The following is a 22678-nucleotide window of genomic DNA, read 5'->3' as shown; positions in this document are numbered from 1 at the left end:
AGAAGGAGGTATACATTTGAGGGATTAGTACAGTATTAATGCAAAACACACAGACATAATAACTGCTTCACATTTAAGGCTTTACGTTTAATGTGCACCAGGTTTGTGTGTTATGTAGGTGGGAAGGCTTTCATATAAATATTACATGCTAATGAATAACTATTCGACTTCAGTTTAGATAAATTAGAAGAATGGTGTATAACAAGTTTTTGGTTTTGCTTCACAAGTCATTGTCTTTCATACTAGTCTATAGTATAATTACACTGCTCTAGGTAAACGTTTATATTGAATACAGTAGTAACATTCACAATAATGTAAATGGTGTAAAGAGATGTAGGCATAAGGGTAAACACATCAGACTAAGCAACACTAAGCAATGGACAAATATGTTTATAGGAAGAGCAAATACACAGTGCAAGTCTTCTAATTAAAACCATGTTTATCTGGATAGCAACACCCCCAATCCTTCATACTGTTCCTGCACCACAAGCTTTTTGCACTCTGAAAATGCCTCACAGAAACATTTAGATGCCACTGTTAAAGACCTAACAACAGGTTGGTGTGTTTAGGTTGCGACTGAATCTGAGGTCTTGCAAGTCAACAGTTAATGAGTTAAAACGTTCACATTCATTAGCCATCCAAATTCATAAAATTATAATATTTGATCTGTTCCCATATATAATTGGTTGAAATTTACACAAGTCCAAGACAAACACCAAGTGTGCTAAAGGTATGTGGCCCTAGATCAATTCTGATATACTAGTGGTCAGATTATTAATCAATCATGAGATGGTCTAAGACTTTTGCACTGGGCACTGATAATTAAATTTTTAATATTTGTTTAATTTTCCAATATTTTATACACAGTCATGCTAGATGTCATTTACTCTATGATTTGTAACTAAGCACGCTTTAACTGTCTTTAACACAGTATAATATAGTATTTTAATAATCCCTTAGATAACCAGTTTAAATAAATACCTAGATAACTGGAAAGCACACACCTAGCATTGCTCTCAGATGTGCCATCTTTAATACAGAAATAAAATGTTATGCATCACAAGGGCCGCACAAGATAATGGACATAATGGACAAAAACAATTAAATCAAACATTTGATTTTGTTAGGGCAGCAAAGTGGTACAGTATGTAGTCTGGGTGCTGGGAACCTTAGTTTGATCCCTGCCTGCAGTCACAGCCAGTGACGAAACTGGCATGATTTCCCAACGGCCGAAATTATTTCCTCTGGGTACTCAAAGTACTCATCATAAGATGCAGAGGACATAGTGGCTGCTCTAAATTGCCCGTGTGTGTGTGTGTGTGTACATGCAAACCCTGATAAGGATAAAGCGATTACTGAAGATGTAGTTTGCTTGAAAATCAAATCAAACATAACTAACACAAAAGAGTTTTAGAACTTGGTGAGTTTGAACCTTGCCCATGCCATGGTCAGAATTACAAATAGACCATAATTAGCCTTACCCGGGGAGAGAGGGATGATAGGAAGAAGAACCTTTATTGTCATTATACTTGTGTACAACGACATTTTGTGCAGTTCATTCCCGTGATCCTGTATGGTTGCAGTATTAAAACATGCAATGGCTGCTTGATGTGTCTAAGAGAAAGCAAGAGCCCATAGTCCCCAGGTCGGTATCTATCATGCAGTAGAGAAGACTAAACCAGGACGGGACTATTTGGAAAAGATCTGTAAAATCGTGTATGGTGTTAATGCCTAGTGCATAGTAGTGATGTAGACCCTTCAAGAAACCACAATTATGTTTTGGATAAAATGTGTGAAACTATGAATTATAACTGCATTTACACTGTATCCCTTTAAATCACACCCAAACATAACCAAAAGTAAGAGGATTAAGTAATAATCTAGCTTTGGCTTTAAGTTCATGTATAGATGTATAGATGTATAGATTGTTATGCTAATATATTAAATACGGGGAAAGACATCAGATACAAAAAGGCACAAGTACTAAAGTAGTGCAAATATACACCAATGCAGCCAGCATTAAGTAACCAAAAATATTTTAAACAATGATATTAAGTTCAGGACACTAACATACATTAAATATACAGATAAACAGATAAAATTACTCTCGTCTATCCTAGTAACGTCCTTTTCTCTACAAACACTCCTGTTCTGTTGACTGATAAAGCAGCAAAGGCATTCAATTCCAAATGTGTGACGACTGATAGCCCAAAATTCTAAGCATGAGTAGTAAATGGATATGTCACAGGGTTTCGGGTATCGGCGCAGACCAGGCAGTGAAGAAGAGAGGGTTTCCAGATTTATCCGTGGTAAAGGCGGACGCGCTGAGAGATGGCACCACGGCACAGTGGGCAAGAATGCAGGGCCTCGCTGCAGACATGGCAACAGCACACATGACCACACGGCAAGAAAACCATCTGGGACTGAAAAAGATATGAGAACAAGTACAGAAAATGAGAGAATTGTAGACAGTGGGTCTGTCTGAAAACCTAGTGAGTTGATTGCCTTCACCGCTAGGAAAGCATGGATTCTCCCTCTATATTTAGCCAGTTTATTGCTTCAAATTAAGGCATCTTAGTAGGCAGCATTTTAAGGAATCTAAGTATTCGGACAGCCTAAAAACGTAAAATGCATCTATGTAGAGAGCTTACTAGGTTTTCACGGTCAGTGGCTCAGATCTAAATATTTTTTGCTTTCAGTCTTACCTCTGCCTCCATGCACACTACACACTCATATGTAGAGGGTGTGTCTCCTGGGCTACAGGCTGTCGGAGTTAAAGGGGTGCTAGGGGTCACTGGTGTACGTGGAGTCCTAGGGGTCAGTGGGGGGGTCAGCTGGTGTGGTAAAGACAGGCCAGCTTCCTGTTCCTCTTTCAGCTTTTTAGGAGTACCTGAGTTGTAAAACATTTAAACCACACGTGATTTTTCATGCAAATGATTTTTAGATGTCACTTCCTCTCTTACACATGTAGTTTTGTAAAGTGTTCTTACCGGGTTGCTCTCTGGCCCAGAGCAGGAGAGATTTCCGTATTCCCACCTCGCTGATTCCCAGCTGAAGCCAAACAGAAGACATTAGAAGTAAATGAAAATGTGATTAGGCACAGTGGAGTGCACACTTAAATGTAAGTCATAAAGAATTACTCAAATTTAGAGCTTTGATTTTTTTTATGCCTTCTTCATATTGTTTTTACCTTATTTATTGGCTAGTACTTTTGCTACCACTAGATGGGGACAACAGGTCAAAGTTAAGCACAACAAGGTATAAGGCATAACGAAGCCAAAATGTCTCAGGAGGTTAAGGTACTGGACTAGTAATTGGAAGGTCACTGGTTTAAGTTGCACCACTGCCAGGTTGCCACTGTTGGACCCCTGAGTAAGGCATATAACCCTTAATAGCCTGTATTGTATCTGGTCACAATTTTTAAATCGCTTTGGATAAAAGTGCTTGCTAAAAGCCATAAATGTGAAATGTATCTTCTTTAAGTTATTCTCACCGACTTTTAAAATAATACATTCATTATGTATACAAAATTTTAAGCAGAATTAATCAGAAAATAATCTGTCAAAATTTGTAAACAATATAAAAAACAAAAGCAGACCTTGCTGAGTTCTTTGTTGGTCATGTGACGCAGAGCCTCAGGTGTGATTCGATGATGCGCTATGATTGGCAGGTAGTGTTGAGCTGAAAGCTTATACAGCAAATTCACCAAGTCTTTATCCACACCAGTTTCCTTTAAGATAATACAGGGGTGTCGATGTAACGTTGTGACTCAGACTGAACTCTGATGAACAGGTTTGATGGTAAACGCAAGTAAACATGAACCTAAACTAACCTGCATGCGTAGCGACAGCGGCTTGGCATCCAGCAGCCTCTGATACTGAATCATCCAGTAGTTTTGCTGAGTGGAGTCACTCTTCAACTCCAATTCCATCTAAAAAATAATCAGATATAAATTCATTCTGCAATGAAGTCTCACTTTAATAAAAAAAAAGTCTGGTCAAAAAATTAGAGTGGATTATTCTGATCCACAGTTTTGTACACCATTATTTTTTATTTTGGCTTGGGGCCAGTACTTGGACAACTGCTGATCTGACAACTCTGTAGAGTAAATTTCTAACTGTAAATCTTACAGAGGCTGGGGCTGTGGTGAAGTGGACCTTACCAAGACCTGCTTGAGTTCCTTCTCTCTCTGGTCCTTCTGCTTCAGTAACTGTTGCAGCATGTCAGTCAGAGCTGTTCTGTGTTCAGCCAGAGCCTCCTACCAAAACCAAACACAGCACACACTCACAAGTGACCATATAAAGAAATGAAAGTTACTAAGCAACCAAAAACACTTTTGTAGTGGATCCTGTAGCTACACTGAGTGGGATGGGGTGACATCTGAAGCTGAGAAGTGAATGATTAAACAAAAGAAGGAAATCATGAAACCCAAGCAAACAAAAAATGTCAGTTTTTTATAGTAATAAAAAAATAAGCCAGTTAAATCAAGGGGCTATGTATTATTACCACCGTCATGTAATATCTCATTACAGGTTTCCATCACTTTGTCTTCCCCTGTATTTTGAGTATCAGCCGTCCTCACATACCTGCAAGTTCTCTGCATCCAGATTCCTTCTTTTAATCTCCAGCTTTGTCAGCTGCATTAACTCTGCCTCAATTAGCTTTATCTAGAGACATAGAGATAAGGTGAGGGTGGAACCAAAAACTAAAACAATGAGAAAATGACTCATAAAAGCAATTAATGTGTTAGCAAAATGAGCACTGTATTTGGTGACGTTGCTGGTGATATGTGAGCAAAAGTGTCGATTTAAAAAAGTAAGAAACAGCAACAAAAAAGAGGAGAAAAATAAAATTTTGCGATGGAGGGCTGCACCTGAATAACCTCTGCCCTGTGATCAGGAATGATATAGATATTATTATATAGATGCTGGTTAGACAAAAGTTCACATGAACCATTCTATAATATAAAATGAACAATTATTTATTATAGGGATGCAAATATTTTAAATATGAGAACATTTTAAATTCTTATCATTAGAGCCCTACTAAATTTACAGGAAAATTTGTTTAATTTCACTGATATTTGTTTTTCAAAAATCATAGATTTCTCTGATTTTTAAAGAAAAGTGCCACATTTTACAGCAGTCAGTAAATTACAATCACAAGTTAAATGATAAACCTTAAACACAGAGCCAAATAGGAACCCCCCCACAATTGACAGAATTGGTTGAGGACTGCCTCATAGTGCAAATTAACCAGCAAACGTGAGCAAATTGCATATTTCATGGGAAAAAGGCACATTTCACAGTCCGTGATGTGATTTTCACATCTGTGAATGAGGTAGGGCCTTTCTTAAAACCTATAACTGACAGCCATTATTCTCACAATCATGCCCATCCCTAATCTAACCCTTAAGATATGATGTACCTGACTGCGGATGTAGCCGTGTACACTGTCCTTTTGGAGCTGCAGGGCCTCAAAAGCCGCCTTTTGCATCTCCTCCTGCAGCACATAGCAACATCGAGTCAACACTTATATTCTCACCAAGTACTTTAACAATCACTTTAGCAGACAGGAAATCTGATCCTGGAGCAGCACATCTACTGCAAGAACAGGACGGAGGTTTACCTCCTGAAGAATCTGACAAATGGCTTTGCTTTTGTCTAGCTGCTGCAAAGCCAACACCTGCTCGAACTTCTTATCCAAGCTCTCCATACTGAGGAGAAAGAGAAATGAGAAATATTTGATTTTGATGAGTTAAGAGAAGGTGTGAAAATCTAACTGTAGAAATCATAGTACCTCTTGCAGGCTTCAGACACCATGTTCTGTCTCCTGGTCTCACTGGCCTCCTGCAATAGCCTCAGCGAGTAGCTCTCTGATAACATGGTCTGCATAGCAACTACACACAAAGAGGGACGTTGGGAGTTGAGAGAAATGCCACACATGGTTTAGTGACAGATGTTTTAAAGTCCATCCAGCAGTATTTTTACAGTGAACACAAACTTGCTCAGGTGAAGCAGAAGTAAAACGCGCTACCCCACTGCTGCCAAGAACCAGGGATCAAATCTCAGAGATTCTATTGACCAGTTGGGCATCTACACAGACTTGACTGGCTAGGTCTAAGGGGGGATGCATCGCCAAATTTTATAGAAGCAAAGGGCTTTCCCCAAACTGTTGCCACAATGTTCAAAGCATATTACTTATTTTATATAATTGATTTTATTCACCTGTTAATAATGGATGTGGCTGAAACACCTGAATGTTCTGATGTTTACATACCTTGAGCACATATGTGTAATGTTAACTGATCTACAAGGACCTGTATTTGATAATAGTCTCTGGTCACTGTACGGAGTTGTGTATGTTCTCCCCATGTATGTATTTGTCTTCTCTGGTTTTTCCCTATCTCTGGATAACATTTCCTAAATGTGTGTTTCAAAGCACTAGACTGGTGCTCAGCCCAGTGTATCTAGGTGGTGCCACAACCCTAACCAGGATAAAGAGGGCTACAAAGCTGAAATTGAAAAAAAAAGTGTTTAAAGATTTGAAAGTAACTTTATTTTGGAATTATTTTTGAGAGCTTTGATGGTGCATACTCACCTGCTACTTCTCTCTTCCTTAGAGAGTTGGCTTCTTCCTGTGTAATGGCGGTAAGCTGCTCCATACGGATCCTTCGGATAAACAAAAACGTGACAAAATAGCAACTAAACATACTGAAGAAGGTGATGCTCTACATAACTCTATCTTACATTTCAATCAGTAGTTTCCTATGAATTCAGGATCTAGAATCTAAAGTAAATCAAGTAAGTATAATGCTGGGAAAGTCATTTTTATTTTCATTTATCGGAGTCATAGCAGGTCCGGTCCCATTTATCATCTATGCAGTAGAACATGTTGTGTCAGAACAAAGGTATAGGTAATGACAAAGAAATTATACTTAATCCAGCAAACTTCAGAAATAAATGACTTATTTATGCACAGGATACAGAATTTAGTTTAAAATTTGTTTAAGAAAAAGTGACGGCACTATCTCAGATCTACAAACAAAATAGCATGACACAACAGTCTCTGTGGTTACCTCAGTTATAAAAAAATATAAACCCTGTCAGCCATAATCAATAGACCTAAAAATAGATCTGAGAACTCTGGGCTCTATGACTGGATTAGCTGTAATGGCTTAATGCACTCTTAAGGTTTTTCATAACCACAGTAAGAGCGTCTGTTTGAAGGTCTATGCTTTATCAGCTGGATCAATGAGCTGCAGACACTTACCGGTCCTCCTCCAGTGCCTGAAGAATCTCTGCACTCTTCGCTTGTCTGCAGGTTCAGAAATTTGCAGAAATTAGAACAAAACAAAAGGATTTAAACATTTACATTTTAGGCATTTAGCAGACGCTTTTATCCAAAGCAGCTTACAGTACTGCGACAGTATATTGTCTAAGCAATTGAGGGTTAGGGCCTTGCTCAAGGGCCCAGCAGTGACAACCTGTCAGTGGTGGGGCTTGAACCAGCGACCTTTACTAATCCAACACCTTAACCGCTAGGCTACAACTGAATTGTAGCCTGAACTGTACAATTTCTCTATTAAAAGTTGCAAACAGGTTTACTTTCAGTTATTTATACAAAAAGACTTTTATTGTGGATTTTTAAAATTTGACTAGTTTGTCCTCATACCGTTTGTTGTCCAGCAGCAGGTTAGTGATACGTGTGGAAATGCTAGCTTCAGCAAGCCGAACTTTCTCCAGCAGCTTCTGCCTTTCAGCTTCCTGGATCCTCTGCTGCTGGCAGACACCCTGTTCCAATCGCTCCTGCTCCTAAAACCACAGAACCCACATACATATGAAAACCTTCTGCTTGCACAGCTGAGGTTCGTTAAAAAAAAGACTATAAAACACTAGGAGCTGGTACTGCTTTCTAGGAAACAGATTCACAGCTATTTACATTTTAAATACAGGGCTTAGTAAAACTAAATGTGTAAAACCCTAAAAGTACCAGTTTGACGGAGAGCAGCATGTCCTTTTTGCGTGAGTTATTAAAGAGGAGGAACTGTGCCTGCTCTCGCTGTTTCTCCTCAAGCTCTTTCTCAAAGTTCAGCTTTTCAAGCTGCTTCTGCTCCTGATACAGCCAAAAAAAGAGAGCACTTTAATGTTAACAGCACTTTAATGTATCAAGATAAACCAAGGAAAACAATCTATTGTACCTTTTTCTTCTCATAGTCCATGAATTTGCTCTGGAACGTGAGAGATCGAGTATTAACTCAAATACAAGACAACAATGTAAGTATCTATGGCCAGTGGTCTTTTTAAAACAATTACCCAAAGCTACAGATACTTTTTTGATAGATCCCTTACCTGCCAGGCTAAAGCCTCGCCATCCACAACATCTGTGCTCTGCTTGCAGCTGTTGTTCTCCAAAACAGGCAGCAGGTACTGAGAAGGAGGACAGTATTCCAGCCCCAGCTCTGCAAAGAACACCATTATTTAGTTAGTCATATAACAGACATACTCCACCAAAAGAGAATATGGCTAAAGTTTACCTTTTAATAAAATAAATGCTTATTAAGAATGTTTTGTAAGTCTGTCGAGTCTGTCTGCAGCATATAAAGAACTAGATCATTTACCTGAGCAGAGGAAGCGTTGAATTTCCTCTGTGCCTGCAGTACAGACTGAAGCAGGTGGGTAGTTCATAACACATGAATCCAGAGTTAAACTCTACATGTGCACACACAACAGAACAACAACATTCCACTCGTGTTTTACTTAAAATGTAGACGGAAAACATCTTATGAAAGCGCATAATCTCTTAATAAAGACTCTGACCTCCAGGGTGCGGGCATTGGCCAGTTCCTTGGGCAGCTCTCTGATGTTGTTCTCACTCAGGTCCAGTGTGCGCAGACTGCACATACGTGTCACTGATGAGGGCAGCTCACTGAGACAGTTTCCTTCACAGAACATGATTTTGTCCCAATATATATGTACATATTTAAATTATTTAACCATCCACATTCATTTGTGCCACAACTAATAGCATGTACTAATATCAACCGTGGTGTGATGTGCTAATGAAAAAGGTTGATTCAACTTCAAGATCTGCAATATTACTGTTTTGGAGCACGAGATACACTACACAGGCAATACATGTCTATTTAAAATAATGGACAGCTTACAGACATTGCAACTAGCAGCAGATTCTCATGCTTCGCTGGATGTATTACATCTTACAAAACAATCTTACAAACCACCACCCCTAAGCCAACCCTAACTGGAAATTATCTATAGACTGATCATGCAAAAGAAATCAGCCATAAGATGGTTAATCAAGCTATATGTTGTGGACTCATAGACATTTCTAATGCAAAATACAAGCACATACCTTTTACATTAAGAGTCTGTAGATTTCGAAGATCCCCTATAGACTCAGGAAGTGCCTTGATCTGATTATTTTCTGCATTTAAAACCTAGGTAGAATCGTTATATTCATTATTTGCTTTAAACAGCAATAAACTGTACTGACAATGCAAATACAGTTAAAACCATAAAGAACCACGTTACCTGTAGAGAGGATAGCTGTCCAATATCGTCTGGCAGTGAGGTGAGCTTGTTTTCATGCAGGTCCAGAACCTGTGAAAATAGAATAGTTAAAAGGATTTTACATAAGGCATGGTTGTAAAATTATAATAATGAAATCTGTTCTGTCCGGATGTTCACCTTTATAGTTTCTAAAGAGCTGATGGAGCAGCCTTTGGGCAGCAGTGACCTCAGTTCATTTCCATGTAGAATGAACACCTGCAGTAAAAGTAAGAAACGAGTGAAAATGTAAGAGAAGCCTTTTGTTTTGTTTTAGCTCAGATTAGGACGTGTGGCGGCAGATGATATTCTCACCTTCTTTTGGAGCACCTTGCAGATAGAGAAAGCATTTGATGGAACCTATAAATGACAGACAGTGATTGCAACTGTGAAATGACCTTTCTCTCTGCCACAACTAAACTTGTATCTGAATGTCCATAGCCAGGATAAAAGGATCAGTCCTAAAATATAGTGATTCGTAATTCAGCATGTTCCTAGTCACTTACCTCAGAAAGCTCACAGTTTGAAATGTCCAATATGTCATCTGCACCAGCTTCTTTAGACTGAAACAAACAAAAACAGAAGCAAACAGGTATATTGTATTTTCTCCATTTACATTCCAGTAAACTATAGTTGCAAAATGTTGTGTTATTATTGTCATGATCTCTGTCTTTCTTAGTTAATCTGCTGCATAAAAATCCAGTTTTCTGAATTATACAGGAAGTGGAGATCCACTTTGCATCCTGTGCTTCTGAACTTTCCATAAAGGTTAACTAGGGAGTCGTGAGAGAAGCCTGAATTCACATTATTGCTCATCAAAGCCTTTTGTATTCTCATTCTGGAATATAAGAGCATCATCAGGAAAAGGTGTGTGCACCACGGGGTGAACATAGTCCTGTTAAATTGTGTCATATCTGTTGCATGTTATTAGACCATTCAAAGCTATCACTAAATCCAAGGATTACCACTAGATGGTTGTGCATACCATTTTAAATTCCCACACAGTAAGCGGGCGGCACTGAGGCTAAGTGGGTAGCACTGTCTCCTCACAGCAAGAAGGTCCTGGGTTCGATCCCCAGGTGGGGTGGTCCGAATCCTTTCTGTGTGGAGTTTGCATGTTCTCCCTATGTCCACGTGGGTTTCCCCCGGGTGCGCCGGTTTCCTCCCAGTCCAAAGACGCAAGTAAGGTGAATTGGAGACACTAAATTGTCCATGACTAAGTTTGATATAACCTTGTCAAGTGATGAACCTTGTGTACTGAATAACCGTGTCTGTCATGAATGTAACCAAAGTGAAAACATGATGTTAAAATCCTAATAAACAAACAAACAAACATGACAGTAAGCAGTAGACGTCTTATTTGCCAATTTATGTCTTTGTACACTGGGCTTTACTGTAACAGATTTCTGAATATTTTGTTACTGATTCTCGTTCTGGCTAGAAGTTGCTTAAAATAGTACCTACTTAGTTCTATGGTGATTATTTGTGTCTATACCTTTGGGGATGTATGTAGCAAATACACAGTAAAATGCAATTTATTTGTCCTTGCTCTCCACTAACAGTATAAAGTACATTAAAATAAACACTCATACTCACCAGGGTAAGCTGATACTCCAGACGTTTTTTCGACTCCTCGCTCGGCTTTTTCTTCTTGAAGAACAGAGGCATGGTTAGGTCACTCAGTATTAAATGACCTATTCCATATGAATCAGAGTTTACTGTGGAACAGAACAAGAGGGACACAGTTCAGAAGATAACATCCTTAATCCAGTTACAGTTACAGCATCTATTATTGCACAAAACACTTCCCAGCCTACATTTAATTCATCTGTCTAATATTTTATGTTGTTTGGTTTACCTGTAATACAATTGTGGTGCTCTGTCATGAAAATCTATATGATATATTAGTGTTAGCCCATTTCTCCTGGCAAAGCTTTCTGATTTATTACAATACTTCCACACTGTTGATCACAGTGTACTTTATGACCCAGTTATCTTTGGCTTTTTCTCTATTGATGGTTTTAAGACAAAATAATGCCATTTGTTATGGTATTATACAGACTTTTCTGATATTACAAGTAGTCAACGTTCCCCTTAATGACAAGGTAATTTGATAATAGCTTATAGCTAGATATGCTGAACGAATAACCAGCAGGTTACCTACCGTTAGCAGGCTAGCTACGCCCCACTACTTTAGAACCAACATAAGAAAAATAATTAAAGTAAAATATAGTGTTTCTAATACAGAATACCTTGTAGGATGTTTTCTTTTCAGACTGTCAGTTTATCCAAGTAGCTCCAGTTTAAAAGAAAGCTGCCAAACCATCGAGCTAAAAGGCTAAGCACATTATCTCAACATCAATACAATGTTTTGACTGGCGTTCCGAGGGTTGCCAGATCCTGTAAACTCATTCTCTAACCACTCGAAGTCCTGACATCCTTAGTTAAGACAGTACTGCACTGTATATTCAAAACAATATGTAATCTTATAACCTTACTTTTACAGTGATCATTAAAACAAGCCTTAATATATATTTCTTAATATGTAATACGTTTTTAACTTAATACGTATTAACCCTGTGGTGCATGAATTATGATAACCAGTCCTGACCACTGGGTAGAATCCTATAGAGTGATGCAGTGGCCACTGTGGGGGTTGATATGCATGCATTTAAAGCATGAAAACCTGTGCTTGTAAGAAAAAACAGCTATTGAAAAGCTGTCCACTGTAGTGACCACTGTGCATTAGAGGGATAATATTTATAATATTGATAAAATAATGTATTAAAGCGTCTACTAAATTTTTCTTATTCTTTTCTTCTAAGTTTTACTTGCAAATGTTTAGAGGATGAATTTTATGGCGTGTAATGAACCTGTCAGATTCCTACAGCAGAAAGGCTTCTACAGTATAATGAGTCCAAATACAGGTGATGACCTCACTAGTTTGAAAGCGGCAGACCTGGCAACACAGGTCGTTTCTCTGCCCATGTAAAGTGTCGCGGTGTTTTGAAGTATCGCGAGAGTTTGTGTTTATATATAAACTGACTCCACCAGCCGCTCGGTCCTTTTCCTTTCTCACTTTGGGTGGTGAAGGTGCAACAGTAATCGGTCGTCCCGAATTCGGGTTCATCCGACACCCTCACCAAATCAAGCCGACCTGAGCTCAGCTTCACCAGCGACACAATGCCTCCTAAATTCGACCCCACCGAGATTAAAGTCGGTATGTTTACAAAACGGTTGAGGTGGGCTTTTGTCCCAGCTTCCCTGTGAGGTTTGTTTTGTTAGCGGGCCTCTTTATGATCTGGTTATTTTACGTGTGGGTATGTAATAAGTGTGTTTTTTTTTAGAAGGTAAGTGGTTAACCGGTCATAAGCTTATTGTAGAAAACATTTAGTTTATTTAAAAATAGGGTAATTGAGGGCCGAGCGTGCTAGTAGTTAGCATAATTAGCATGCTTGCTACAATAATTTAGCGTAACTGCAGTTTGATGCAGGACATCTGGTTTAACTGCAACCATATATATGTATATATAATTGTTTTGGTGCTTTCTACTTTTTTAAAAGTTAATAATTTTGCGAGTTTCGACGATAAGGTAGACCACGTGGTTTGTAGAGTCGCTATGCATGAAAGCACCAAGCGACTTTCTGTCTTAGCCAAGGCTCTGAAATTAAAATAGATATAAAAATTCTGAACTAAATATTACAGTATTGTCACAGGACAGAAGTGAAGTGTCTCTTCAGTTTTATTAAGCAGGTGAATTTATATGGCTCGATATGAGACATGATTTATAAAAAAAAAATCTTAACTGATGTTGCTAATAGTAAGTTCTTTATATTGTTGTACAATTAAATTAAACTGGAAAACTAAAATTTTCCATGAGATAATCTTGCAATAATTACGGTTTAACTTTAACAGGGTGGCCATATTTTGGTTTTCAAATAAGAGAACACTTGGCAGGGTGGCACCTGCACTGGGTTTAAAGTTTGATTTGGCAAGGGGTGGATTGGCAAAGTAACTTCATGTAATTGGTGGCACCATGGCGATGTGTATAAAGTAGGGGTTTCATATTTGACAGGGTGGCTCAATTGGTAACACGGTCACCTCACAGCAGAAAGGTCCTGGGTTCGATCCCCAGGTGGTGCGGTCTGGGTCCTTACTGTGTGGAGTTTGCATGTTCTCCCCGTGTCTGCCGGGGTTTCCTCTGGGAGCTCCGGGTTCCTCCCACAGGGAAAGACTTTAACAAGTCAGGTGTGCACTGTGCAGTTTGTTGATTTATATCTGTTGTGATGTTTTGTGGCAAAAACCTCTGCATCAGTAACATCTGTGTTACTTGACAAACTCATATTCTGGTTTCACTAATTATTAGAAGTATTTTGAATGGTCACAAAAACCTAGCATTACAAGTTAACTTCTACCTTCTTAGTGTAATTGTACATAATTAATGATGTAAACTGTTACACTTGCATCCAAAACATAACTGCTGGACATGACTAGAAGACGTTGCTGTATTAGTAACAAATGGCATCAGTTTTCCTAGTGGTTCAGGTTTTGCCATTTCTGTGTAATATCTAAATCACAGCTCAATTGCTTGACGGGTATTTCAGACAGAATTTATTGATTAACACAAAGTAAGTGAATGCGAAATTAATTGTTGCATTAAAGTGCCAAAACAAAGTTAGTTTAGTGAATCATCATTTACATGCTTTTAAAAATGACAAAAGTAGATTAGACTTGCTTTGTAAGATGTTTTGGGTGCAGAACTGACACAAATTCTGCATTTACATCTACCAATAAGTGTTGTTATTATTATACAGACCTTATAATTAAACCATAAAAATGACCTAAAAGTTTTTAGGTTGGGGGCTGGCCAGCCAGAAATCGATTTTGGGTGACTAAAGGTTCATGAGAACTTACTCTTACAGGTAGCTGTGAAACTAATTTTCTAATTACTTAAATTGGAATTCCTAAATTTCTTTTGGAAATTGTATAAATTACTTGTATTTGATACATGATGGATATTTGCTGTCATAAACTGTGTTCAAGCACTTTATAAAAGTGGGTAATTCGGTGAATGTGTGATGTAGCCAGATATGTTTGCTAAAAGTACAATATATAAAGGGGTGCAATGGCTAAAATAAAGTTTCAAATAAAACAGTATTGCAAATTTATGTGAATAACCCTGTCAGTTAAATTGTGTACTGTTAAATGCAAGTTTGAGATCAGCTTCCCGCCACTGTGCTAGTCTGTGAAAGTGACTTGTTATAGTCCAGTGGAGGCTGAGAGAGACCCAGCTCTAGGAAGCAGGGCTGCCCAATCTAATGGGTAACTCTGTGCCGAAAGGTCTGGAACAAGTCGCAAATGTGAGCGTATTCGTTATATTTAATGTAGGTTCAGACTGCCTACTTACAACGCTGTTCTGTTTTTCAGTGTACATGAGGTGCACAGGTGGAGAGGTTGGTGCTACTTCCTCTTTGGCCCCCAAAATCGGACCTCTGGGTCTGGTAAGTAGGATTTGTCTATTTCATTGAGCAGCCTCCCGCCACTGTTCTGGTCTGTGTGTGACTTGTTATAGTCCAGTGGAGGCTGAGAGTGACCCAGCTCTAGGAAGCAGGGCTGCCCAACATAATGGGTAACTCTGTGCCGAAAGGTCTGGAACAAACGTATCTCTTTATCAGATGATGAACATCTGTTGGCTTACGTAAATTTCGGTAGTCTGTTCAGGATAATCATTATAATGCCAGCTGCTCATTTAGTGTTTTTGTTATAGTCTCCCAAAAAAGTGGGTGATGACATTGCCAAGGCTACCGGTGACTGGAAGGGCCTGAGGATCACAGTCAAGTTGACCATCCAGAACAGGCAGGCTGCGGTAAGTCCTCTGACATCAGTAGTGCAGTACACTAAATAGAATTATCTTCTAACCTTTTAAAGATGACCAGGGTCTGTGCTGACCACTGATTTTCTCTGGCTAAATTAAAGTACCGTCATCAGTTTTTAAACAATTTTTCTTCTCCTCTAGATCGAGGTGGTGCCCTCTGCCTCCGCCCTCATCATCAAGGCCCTGAAGGAGCCTCCCCGTGACAGGAAGAAGGTCAAGAACAGTGAGTAGAATTTCTACCTATGCAGTTTTAGACTCATCTTCCTCACCTGTCCACTTGACCTTAGTCTCCCGCCACTGTGCCAGTCTGTGAAAGTGACTTGTTATAGTCCAGTGGAGGCTGAGAGTGACCCAGCTCTAGGAAGCAGGGCTGCCCAATCCGATGGGTAACTCTGTGCCGAAAGACCTGGTACAAGCTGCAGATTTGTTAATTATTTTACCAACTTAAGTCTTTACTGTCCTTCAGCTTGGAGTTGACACTAACATTGGGTTGTTGGGATGTACCAAGCATTTATTGTAATAATCATGTGTGTATTAAAAAATAAACTATAGTCAATCAATTTTTAACCATTGGTCCCGATGGCAGTTATGAATTACTTTATACTATAGAAACTTTACTGTTAGCGGTTGAGATTGTAGCGTTCTGTGTAGAATCTCAAGTCTTGAATTTGGAGCTCAGATTTTTCCAAGCTCTTGCTTTTAAATGGTTCTAAGTGCCATCAATGTATCAGGAAGACTTAATACTTTACACAGTCCTGTTTATGACCCTTTCTGCTTTGAAAGTAGCTCATTAAACAAGGAGTTAAAAACCAAACATGCTTTATGATTTGCCTGTGCGAATGGGCAAAATGATTAGGACTGGAGGTGTTTACTACTCCTAACTGTCTCTCCCTGCAGTTAAGCACTCTGGCAGCGTTCCCTTCGATGACATTGTCAACATCGCTCGTGTCATGAGGCCACGATCCATCGCCAGAGAGCTCTCTGGTACGTATGCATTTAAAACAATGATAAGAACTGTAGGTCAGCCTCCCGCCACTGGTCTGGTCTGTATGTGTGACTTGTTCTAGTCCAGTGGAGGCTAAAAGTGACCCAGCTCTAGGAAGCAGGGCTGCCCAGTAATGTGGTCAGCTCTGTGCCGAAAGGCCTGGAACATCAATCACAGTACATCATGATAAATCCTGACCCAAAGAGTTAAGGCTGAACTTCATGTTTTTCTTTCTCAGGAACCATCAAGGAGATTCTGGGTACAGCTCAGTCTGTGGGCTGCACCATCGATGGACGCCTACCCCACGACGTCATCGATGACATCAACAGCGGCAAAGTAGAATGCCCTTCTGTAAGTATGACTGATGTAGTCAGTAAATCATGTCTGTGTTGTGTACAGTTTGGTATTAAACTACATCTGTGTTTTTTCTTGCAGGATTAAGATTGGATTGGCAAAGAAATGCAAATAAACTTGTGAAAAATGAATTCCTGGTCTTGGTCTTTTTCTGTTTTCAAACACACCCATTACTAACATGTATAAAATTAATCATGAATAATAAAATATTCTGGCTTTGTAACAGCTTTTGGCTGCTTTCAGTACGATTATTCCTGTGCACGAAATGGGGTCCACAGAGACGAGGTGTGACCAGTCTGGGGTGGAGGAAATCTACTGGCCTGCAAAAAGCCTTGACGTCAAACCCTTTCATGTGCCTTTGGGATAAAATCAACCCTTGGTTGTGAACCATCGCTGCTCGTCCAACAGCATTGCATAGATTAGAGACACACTTATCTGAATAGTAACACATTCTCAGAAAATCTTGTGGAATGTCTTCATAAGCAAGGAGACTATAAGAGTTTGGAGGGGAGGAACACTGGACCATGGTTTTGGAATGGGATGTCTGTCCATTTTTTTGTCCATATAGTGAGTTACTTCATGTTGCAGTAGATGCACTGAATCAAATGTAATGATGTGAGTAAATGTTTCAAAAGGACAGATCTTCATTTCAATGCATAACTTCTTGTTGGTGAAGTTAGTGTAACGTTTGATCCAGGGATCAAACTGAATTTTGCGCAGTTCTATATGTTCATATAAACCAAACATGCTTCCTGCATTGCCAAATGTAGTGTTTCTAAACAGCCAGTCAATTATTTGCAAACATTTACTGTTGCTGCATCTGCCCCAGCCCACCACTACTTAAACTAAATACTTTGTGATTAGTTTTACTTTACAAACTACCAGTGCTTTGGGAACATGTTCTGGATGCTGTTGGAACCCTGGCCAACATGCATTTACTAATAATATATTGTAGGAATAAAAAGACTAAAAATTAGAGACTGATGGTAAATGAACATGTTCCTAATTACAGTAGCTTAGTAAATATTAATAGAACAGACTTGTACAGCTTTTATTACATTTTATTTCCCTAAGTGTATAAAAATTGTTTTCATTCTGTGCAAACTTAGAATTTAGTAATCAAAATTGTGTTTATGTGCATTGGCATCAAAGTGGAAATGATTTATTTGAGCCAGCATAAATACTCTGGTAAATTATGAAGTGCTACCCATCCAAAACTTGGTCCCTTAAATGTAATGATACTTCTTGGACTTCTGGCCACACAGAATGAATCTACGTAGTTATACTGAACCTAGTTGTAATAAACATTTAATTAAAGCACCAATGTTGCAATTTAAAGTTATTACATTTGTTTTGAGAGAGACTGAAGCAGAGCTCTTAAACTAGGATTGAACCGATGCTACATGTGTAATTTTCTGATACTATTTTAAAGCCTTACATACTTGAGAAAGTTTCCCTGTTTTGATTGGTAAAATAAAACCCACGGCCACATAGAAATTCAAACACCTTTAATATGAAAAGAAGTCAAAACATGCAAATTCATTTCTATAAAAGTACAAACACATTTAAAGTCCCAGTGTTAGAACCATCGCCTCCTGAGAAGAATCCGATTTCATTTTTGTCCGATTTTATTCTCAAAATCATGAACTATTTCCCACTAAGTGCTGCCAGGTTTCCAACACTTCAAGTTATTTTTATATGAATGTGAATCAAATGAAGTGAATTGTATTAAATCTGTTACTCTGACTGAACAGTTAAATCAAACCTCCCTGCTATAAAGAAGGTAGAAATGGAGACCACATCCAAAGGCAGCTTCAAGTTCAGTGTTACTAGTGATCGGGTACCTTTATTTGTCTGTGCTTAAATAATGTACAGACCAAGTGCTGGTTGGTTGTGGGATTTTCTTTCCCCATTTTTCCCTCAGCAAAGTTGAACCATTAAGTTTCAAAGTCTTTCACACACCAGGACAGGTAGAAAAATATTGCTAAACTTCAGCTATTTCTGCTCAGTTCTCAACATCCTCCTCGTCTCCTTCGTTCTCTCCATCCTGCTCTTCCTCCATGTGTTCTTCATCCTCCTCCTCTTCTTCTCTGCTCTTGTCATTCTCCTCAGTGCAGTTCTTCTTCTCTTTGTCCTTTCGTTTTTGTTCCGATGCCTCCTTTTTGCCCTTCTGCCCTTTCTTGTAGGCTGATAAGAAACAGATGGCAACTTAAACGATGAGTAAAACACTCGCAGGTCATTATGTGAACTGTACTGCTGAAGCTGCAGATTTCAATACTAAATTACCTCAGTGTGCCTTGTTAACTGGACTTAAACTGTGTTAGAAATCTAAAAGCTTTAATTTGATGGGGCAGCTGTGAGAAATTGGGCTTGGCTGAGTCTGCGATAACTGTTTCCAAGTTCAAAATACAGTTCCCTGCAGTACTGTTCGTCAGAAGGATACAAAAGGTCGAAATCAAATCAGCATTATCAGCTTTCTTTAGCTCTGAATGTCTCGGTAACGGCATAGTTTAATAATTGTATTTATAGCAGAGCTAATTAAAGGCATGTCGTTAAGTACACAGCTGTTATTCTGTATACACTGTTTATACAGTGTACTGGCCAATGTAATAGCCACTAGAGGTCTTGAGTTTTATGTGAGATTTCGATCTCCTGTAGATTGATGCTTATTTTTTTACACAAAGTAAGCTGGACTGCACTGGGCTTCATGTTTCAGTAAGGAGGCTAGACAGACATGTCACATGACACAAACTCACTATACAAATTTGATTGGTCACTTCATTTGGCTGAGAACTAACTAAAAGCAAATATGAGAATGATTGTGTCGTTGCATTCTTGAGTTTCAGACTGCAGTTTCATAACATAATGAAAATACAAGCTGCATTGGAAGAAGTGCCACTGTGGCATTTGTTTCTGTTCTGCAATTAGCGCGAGAGTATTTATGCCTGGTCTTTTATGGCAAAACAAACATTTTAACCTTTATCAAGCTGTACATTTATACCAGAAACACACTAAACACAAAATCTTGAACAGAACAAAGAGAAAAATACACAAGTGTGTATTTGCATCCAAAGACATTTCAAATCTACATGGATAATACAAAAATGTTGCAAACAGATTATTTGTATGTTTTAAGAACGGGATTATTATTGTTTACCCTCGAGAGCCTCACGCAGGGGTGGTAGGAAACGCTCAAACTCCATCTCCTCCATGGCTGACATCACATCCCCAGCATTCAGGGTCTTCCTTTTGGCTTTCATGGCAAAACTGTTGGCACTGGTTAGAGAGTAATGGTATTAGTCGGACATTCAGTTAAAGAATTGTGTAATAAAAAAAGAGATTCAAAAAAATATATATAGCACACAGACATACCATGATGTTGCATACAGGACGAACACACTTGCTGCTTGAGAAATTGCCTTTCTTGCTTCTTTAGATACGTTTACCCCATCTGGTAGCTGAAACAATAAAATCAGAGAAAATGTGTCATTGCAAGTCACAAAAATATGAACTTGATGGCTAAAGTGACACAATGAATCATTCAAATCCCAAATCAATCAATGCAGTTCCAGTAGTGCACTAGAAGAAGTGTACGTAGTGTTACTGTAAAGAGAAAGTAGTGCGCCTACACAGGGAATATAAAGCCATTTGGGATGCGAACGTTAAATAAAAGCATAAAGCATTGTGATTTGCATATTAAATTCTACTATAAAATAAGCACAACATGATCGAATAAATAGGAGTTTACACTTACAGCCTCTTTGATGATGCGGGTGATGACAGCGTTGGGTAGATTCAGATCCTCCGGTCTCTCAGCCATCTCTCCACCCAACTGAGTCAGCTAAATAAGCTAAAGCTAAACTAACCAGAAACTTTACGTAGCTTTAACGAGTCTGTATGTTTAAAGTTTAGTTCTGCTCGGTGTGTTAATGTGATTAAAAGTGAATAAATGTATTAAACCGAGCGCGGTGGATGTAACATTAAAGTGCAGGTCAGTGTGAGCAACCAACTACATCAACCCGCGAAAACAGGCTACCGATTAGCCGTTAGCTTACCAGCAAACTACACCAACTGGAAGTAAACTGAACACCTGCACCGGGTGAGTTCCACAATCCCACATATACAATATTTCTAACCAAACATGAATATTTTATACAGTTCTAATAAACATCACATGAATTCAATTCCTAGTCCGGTTTGTTTTGAAGCTTCAACATCCAAACCCACGAGTTTCACCTTTCACTTCCACCTCACACATGACGTCACTCAAACCAGCCAATAGACGGCGAGTAACGTTTATTATTATTATTATTATTATTATTATTATTATCATCATCATTATTATCATTATTATTATTGTTGTTGTTATTATTATTATTATTATATCATCATTATTATCATTATTATTGTTGTTATTATGTTGTTGTTGTTATTATTATTATTATTTATTATTATTATTATTATTATTATTTATTACCGTTGTTATTGTTATTATTATTATTATCATTGTTATTATTATCATTATTATTATTATTATTATTATCATTATTATTATTATTATTATTATTATTAATCATGTATTATTATTATTATTATTATTATTATTATTAATAATAATCATGTATTGTTATTATTATTATTAATCATGTATTATTATTATTTATTTATTTTTATCATGTATTATTATTATTATTATTTATTATTATTATTATTATTATTATTATTATTATTATTATTATTATCTGGTGCTTTAGATCAGTTGTTGTCAAACTGGTAATACTTGAAGCTCTTTTAGGTGATGTTTAGATGAATGGTTCTCAAACTAATGGTTCTCAAAAGGGCAGTTGTAGCCTAGTGGTTAAGGTACTGGACTAGTAAACAAAAGGTCACTGGTTGTCACTGTTGGGCCCTTGAGCAAGGCCCTTAACCCTCAATTGCTTAGACAATATACTGTCACAGTGCTGTAATTCGCTTCAGATAAGTGGGTGGTGGCTAAGTGGGTAGCACTATCACCTCACAGCAAGAAGGTCCTGGGTTCGATCCCCAGGTGGGGTGGTCCGGGTCCTTTCTGTGTGGAGTTTGCACGTTCTCCCCGTGTCTGCGTGGGTTTCCTCCGGTTTTCTCCCACAGTCCAAAAACATGCAGTCAGGTTATTTGGAGACACTAAATTGTCCAAGACTGTGTTCAATATAACCTTGTGAACTGATGAACCGACAGACCAAAAACCCCTGTTGAGCAAGCAGAGGGTGACAGAAATAACAGGAAGAAACCTTGAGAGGAACCAGACTTAGCAGGGACCCATCCTCCTTGGGTGGCCTGGAGAATAATTTAAATGACATTAGTTACAATGTCCGTATTCTTTTATAACTAAAAATAATTGGGTGTGAATTAATGTTATACCCCTTTAGTTCAAGTGACATAAATCATACTAACAATAATAATTAACAGTAGTTTGGTGGTGAACAGAACAGTAACACATTCCATTTTAGCACATTCAAATTTTGTTACTAATTATTTCCTACACTAAAATGAAAATTTCTCACCTAATTCACCTGTTCTCGGTACCCAAAATATGCATTCCCTGAAATTTACCCATCACTAATGGAATAAAAGGATATTTAAACACAGAGGAACCTAATCACAATGGTTAAGTATAGTGAAGGATCTGTGGGTCTGTTCTCTTCCAAAGGCCCAAAGAAGATTGTTAGAAAACATGGCTTCATGGTCTCCATAAAGTACCAGGTTATTTTCAAAGCAAATCTTTCTGTATCTGTCAGCAGGTTACAATTGGGTTTGTTTGAATATTCTAGCATGAAAATGGTCTAAAAAACACACAAACACCATGACCATCCCACTCCCCTGGCCTACTTTTTGGTGTAAACTAAAAAGAAGAGACCA

The 22678-nt window shown here is 38.3% G+C and overlaps 3 protein-coding genes and 4 non-coding genes across 8 annotated transcripts; 5 read left to right on the top strand and 2 right to left on the bottom strand.

Moving 5' to 3' along the window:
* Positions 1 to 1010: 1010 nt before the first annotated feature.
* lrsam1 (leucine rich repeat and sterile alpha motif containing 1) lies at positions 1011 to 11916 on the bottom strand. 2 transcript variants are annotated; one of them, XM_062988212.1, is made up of 25 exons: positions 11819 to 11916; positions 11163 to 11284; positions 10073 to 10129; positions 9882 to 9926; positions 9708 to 9785; positions 9552 to 9620; positions 9373 to 9457; positions 8820 to 8941; positions 8621 to 8711; positions 8352 to 8461; positions 8201 to 8230; positions 7993 to 8115; positions 7675 to 7814; positions 7273 to 7317; positions 6601 to 6671; positions 5800 to 5899; positions 5629 to 5716; positions 5428 to 5502; positions 4587 to 4667; positions 4163 to 4258; positions 3833 to 3931; positions 3599 to 3730; positions 2991 to 3051; positions 2706 to 2890; positions 1011 to 2423 (listed from the first exon to the last, which is right to left on the bottom strand). In XM_062988212.1, exons 2-25 carry the CDS (start codon positions 11232 to 11234, stop codon positions 2301 to 2303), a joined length of 2178 nt encoding a protein of 725 aa, XP_062844282.1. In that variant the 5' UTR covers positions 11235 to 11284; positions 11819 to 11916; the 3' UTR covers positions 1011 to 2300. The 2 variants fall into 2 exon arrangements, with proteins under 2 accessions (XP_062844282.1, XP_062844283.1); XM_062988213.1 differs by lacking the exon at positions 10073 to 10129 and having other exon boundaries at positions 9882 to 9896.
* Positions 11917 to 12630: 714 nt separating this feature from the next.
* Positions 12631 to 16911, top strand: rpl12 (ribosomal protein L12). Its single transcript, XM_062988214.1, has 7 exons — positions 12631 to 12786; positions 14994 to 15067; positions 15334 to 15432; positions 15583 to 15664; positions 16339 to 16425; positions 16665 to 16777; positions 16862 to 16911. The coding sequence occupies exons 1-7, from the start codon at positions 12750 to 12752 to the stop codon at positions 16865 to 16867; spliced, it is 498 nt and encodes a 165-aa protein (XP_062844284.1). The 5' UTR covers positions 12631 to 12749; the 3' UTR covers positions 16868 to 16911.
* On the top strand, positions 14793 to 14919 carry LOC134303767 (small nucleolar RNA SNORA65). The gene has a single exon (XR_010007698.1). It is a non-coding gene; the product is annotated as a small nucleolar RNA SNORA65 (small nucleolar RNA).
* LOC134303770 (small nucleolar RNA SNORA65) lies at positions 15102 to 15226 on the top strand. Its single transcript, XR_010007699.1, has one exon. It is a non-coding gene; the product is annotated as a small nucleolar RNA SNORA65 (small nucleolar RNA).
* LOC134303772 (small nucleolar RNA SNORA65) lies at positions 15732 to 15858 on the top strand. Its single transcript, XR_010007701.1, has one exon. It is a non-coding gene; the product is annotated as a small nucleolar RNA SNORA65 (small nucleolar RNA).
* On the top strand, positions 16470 to 16596 carry LOC134303771 (small nucleolar RNA SNORA65). Its single transcript, XR_010007700.1, has one exon. It is a non-coding gene; the product is annotated as a small nucleolar RNA SNORA65 (small nucleolar RNA).
* A 1362-nt stretch (positions 16912 to 18273) lies between the features above and the next one.
* On the bottom strand, positions 18274 to 21022 carry pole3 (polymerase (DNA directed), epsilon 3 (p17 subunit)). Its single transcript, XM_062988786.1, has 4 exons — positions 20535 to 21022; positions 20153 to 20238; positions 19938 to 20056; positions 18274 to 18967 (listed from the first exon to the last, which is right to left on the bottom strand). The coding sequence occupies exons 1-4, from the start codon at positions 20598 to 20600 to the stop codon at positions 18786 to 18788; spliced, it is 453 nt and encodes a 150-aa protein (XP_062844856.1). The 5' UTR covers positions 20601 to 21022; the 3' UTR covers positions 18274 to 18785.
* Positions 21023 to 22678: the final 1656 nt, after the last annotated feature.

This window comes from Trichomycterus rosablanca, chromosome 26, assembly GCF_030014385.1.
Source record: "Trichomycterus rosablanca isolate fTriRos1 chromosome 26, fTriRos1.hap1, whole genome shotgun sequence".
In the NCBI taxonomy this organism is placed as follows: domain Eukaryota; kingdom Metazoa; phylum Chordata; class Actinopteri; order Siluriformes; family Trichomycteridae; genus Trichomycterus; species Trichomycterus rosablanca.
Note: the sequence above shows the minus strand (reverse complement) of the source record. Positions and strands in the feature narration are given on the sequence as shown.

Coding starts and splice junctions, on each gene's coding strand:
- lrsam1 (XM_062988212.1), bottom strand. CDS start 11,234: ATGCCTCTGTTCTTCAAGAAGAAAAAGCCGAGCGAGGAGTCGAAAAAA. Junction 8,116..8,200: donor TGGACTATGAGAAGAAAAAG/GTACAATAGATT, acceptor TGGCTGTATCAG/GAGCAGAAGCAGCTTGAAAA. Junction 3,731..3,832: donor CGCTGTCGCTACGCATGCAG/GTTAGTTTAGGT, acceptor ATTATCTTAAAG/GAAACTGGTGTGGATAAAGA.
- rpl12 (XM_062988214.1), top strand. CDS start 12,750: ATGCCTCCTAAATTCGACCCCACCGAGATTAAAGTCG. Junction 15,665..16,338: donor CAGGAAGAAGGTCAAGAACA/GTGAGTAGAATT, acceptor CTCTCCCTGCAG/TTAAGCACTCTGGCAGCGTT. Junction 16,426..16,664: donor CATCGCCAGAGAGCTCTCTG/GTACGTATGCAT, acceptor TTTCTTTCTCAG/GAACCATCAAGGAGATTCTG.
- pole3 (XM_062988786.1), bottom strand. CDS start 20,600: ATGGCTGAGAGACCGGAGGATCTGAATCTACCCAACGCTGTCATCACC. Junction 20,239..20,534: donor CCCGCATCATCAAAGAGGCT/GTAAGTGTAAAC, acceptor TTATTGTTTCAG/CTACCAGATGGGGTAAACGT. Junction 20,057..20,152: donor GTCCTGTATGCAACATCATG/GTATGTCTGTGT, acceptor CTCTCTAACCAG/TGCCAACAGTTTTGCCATGA.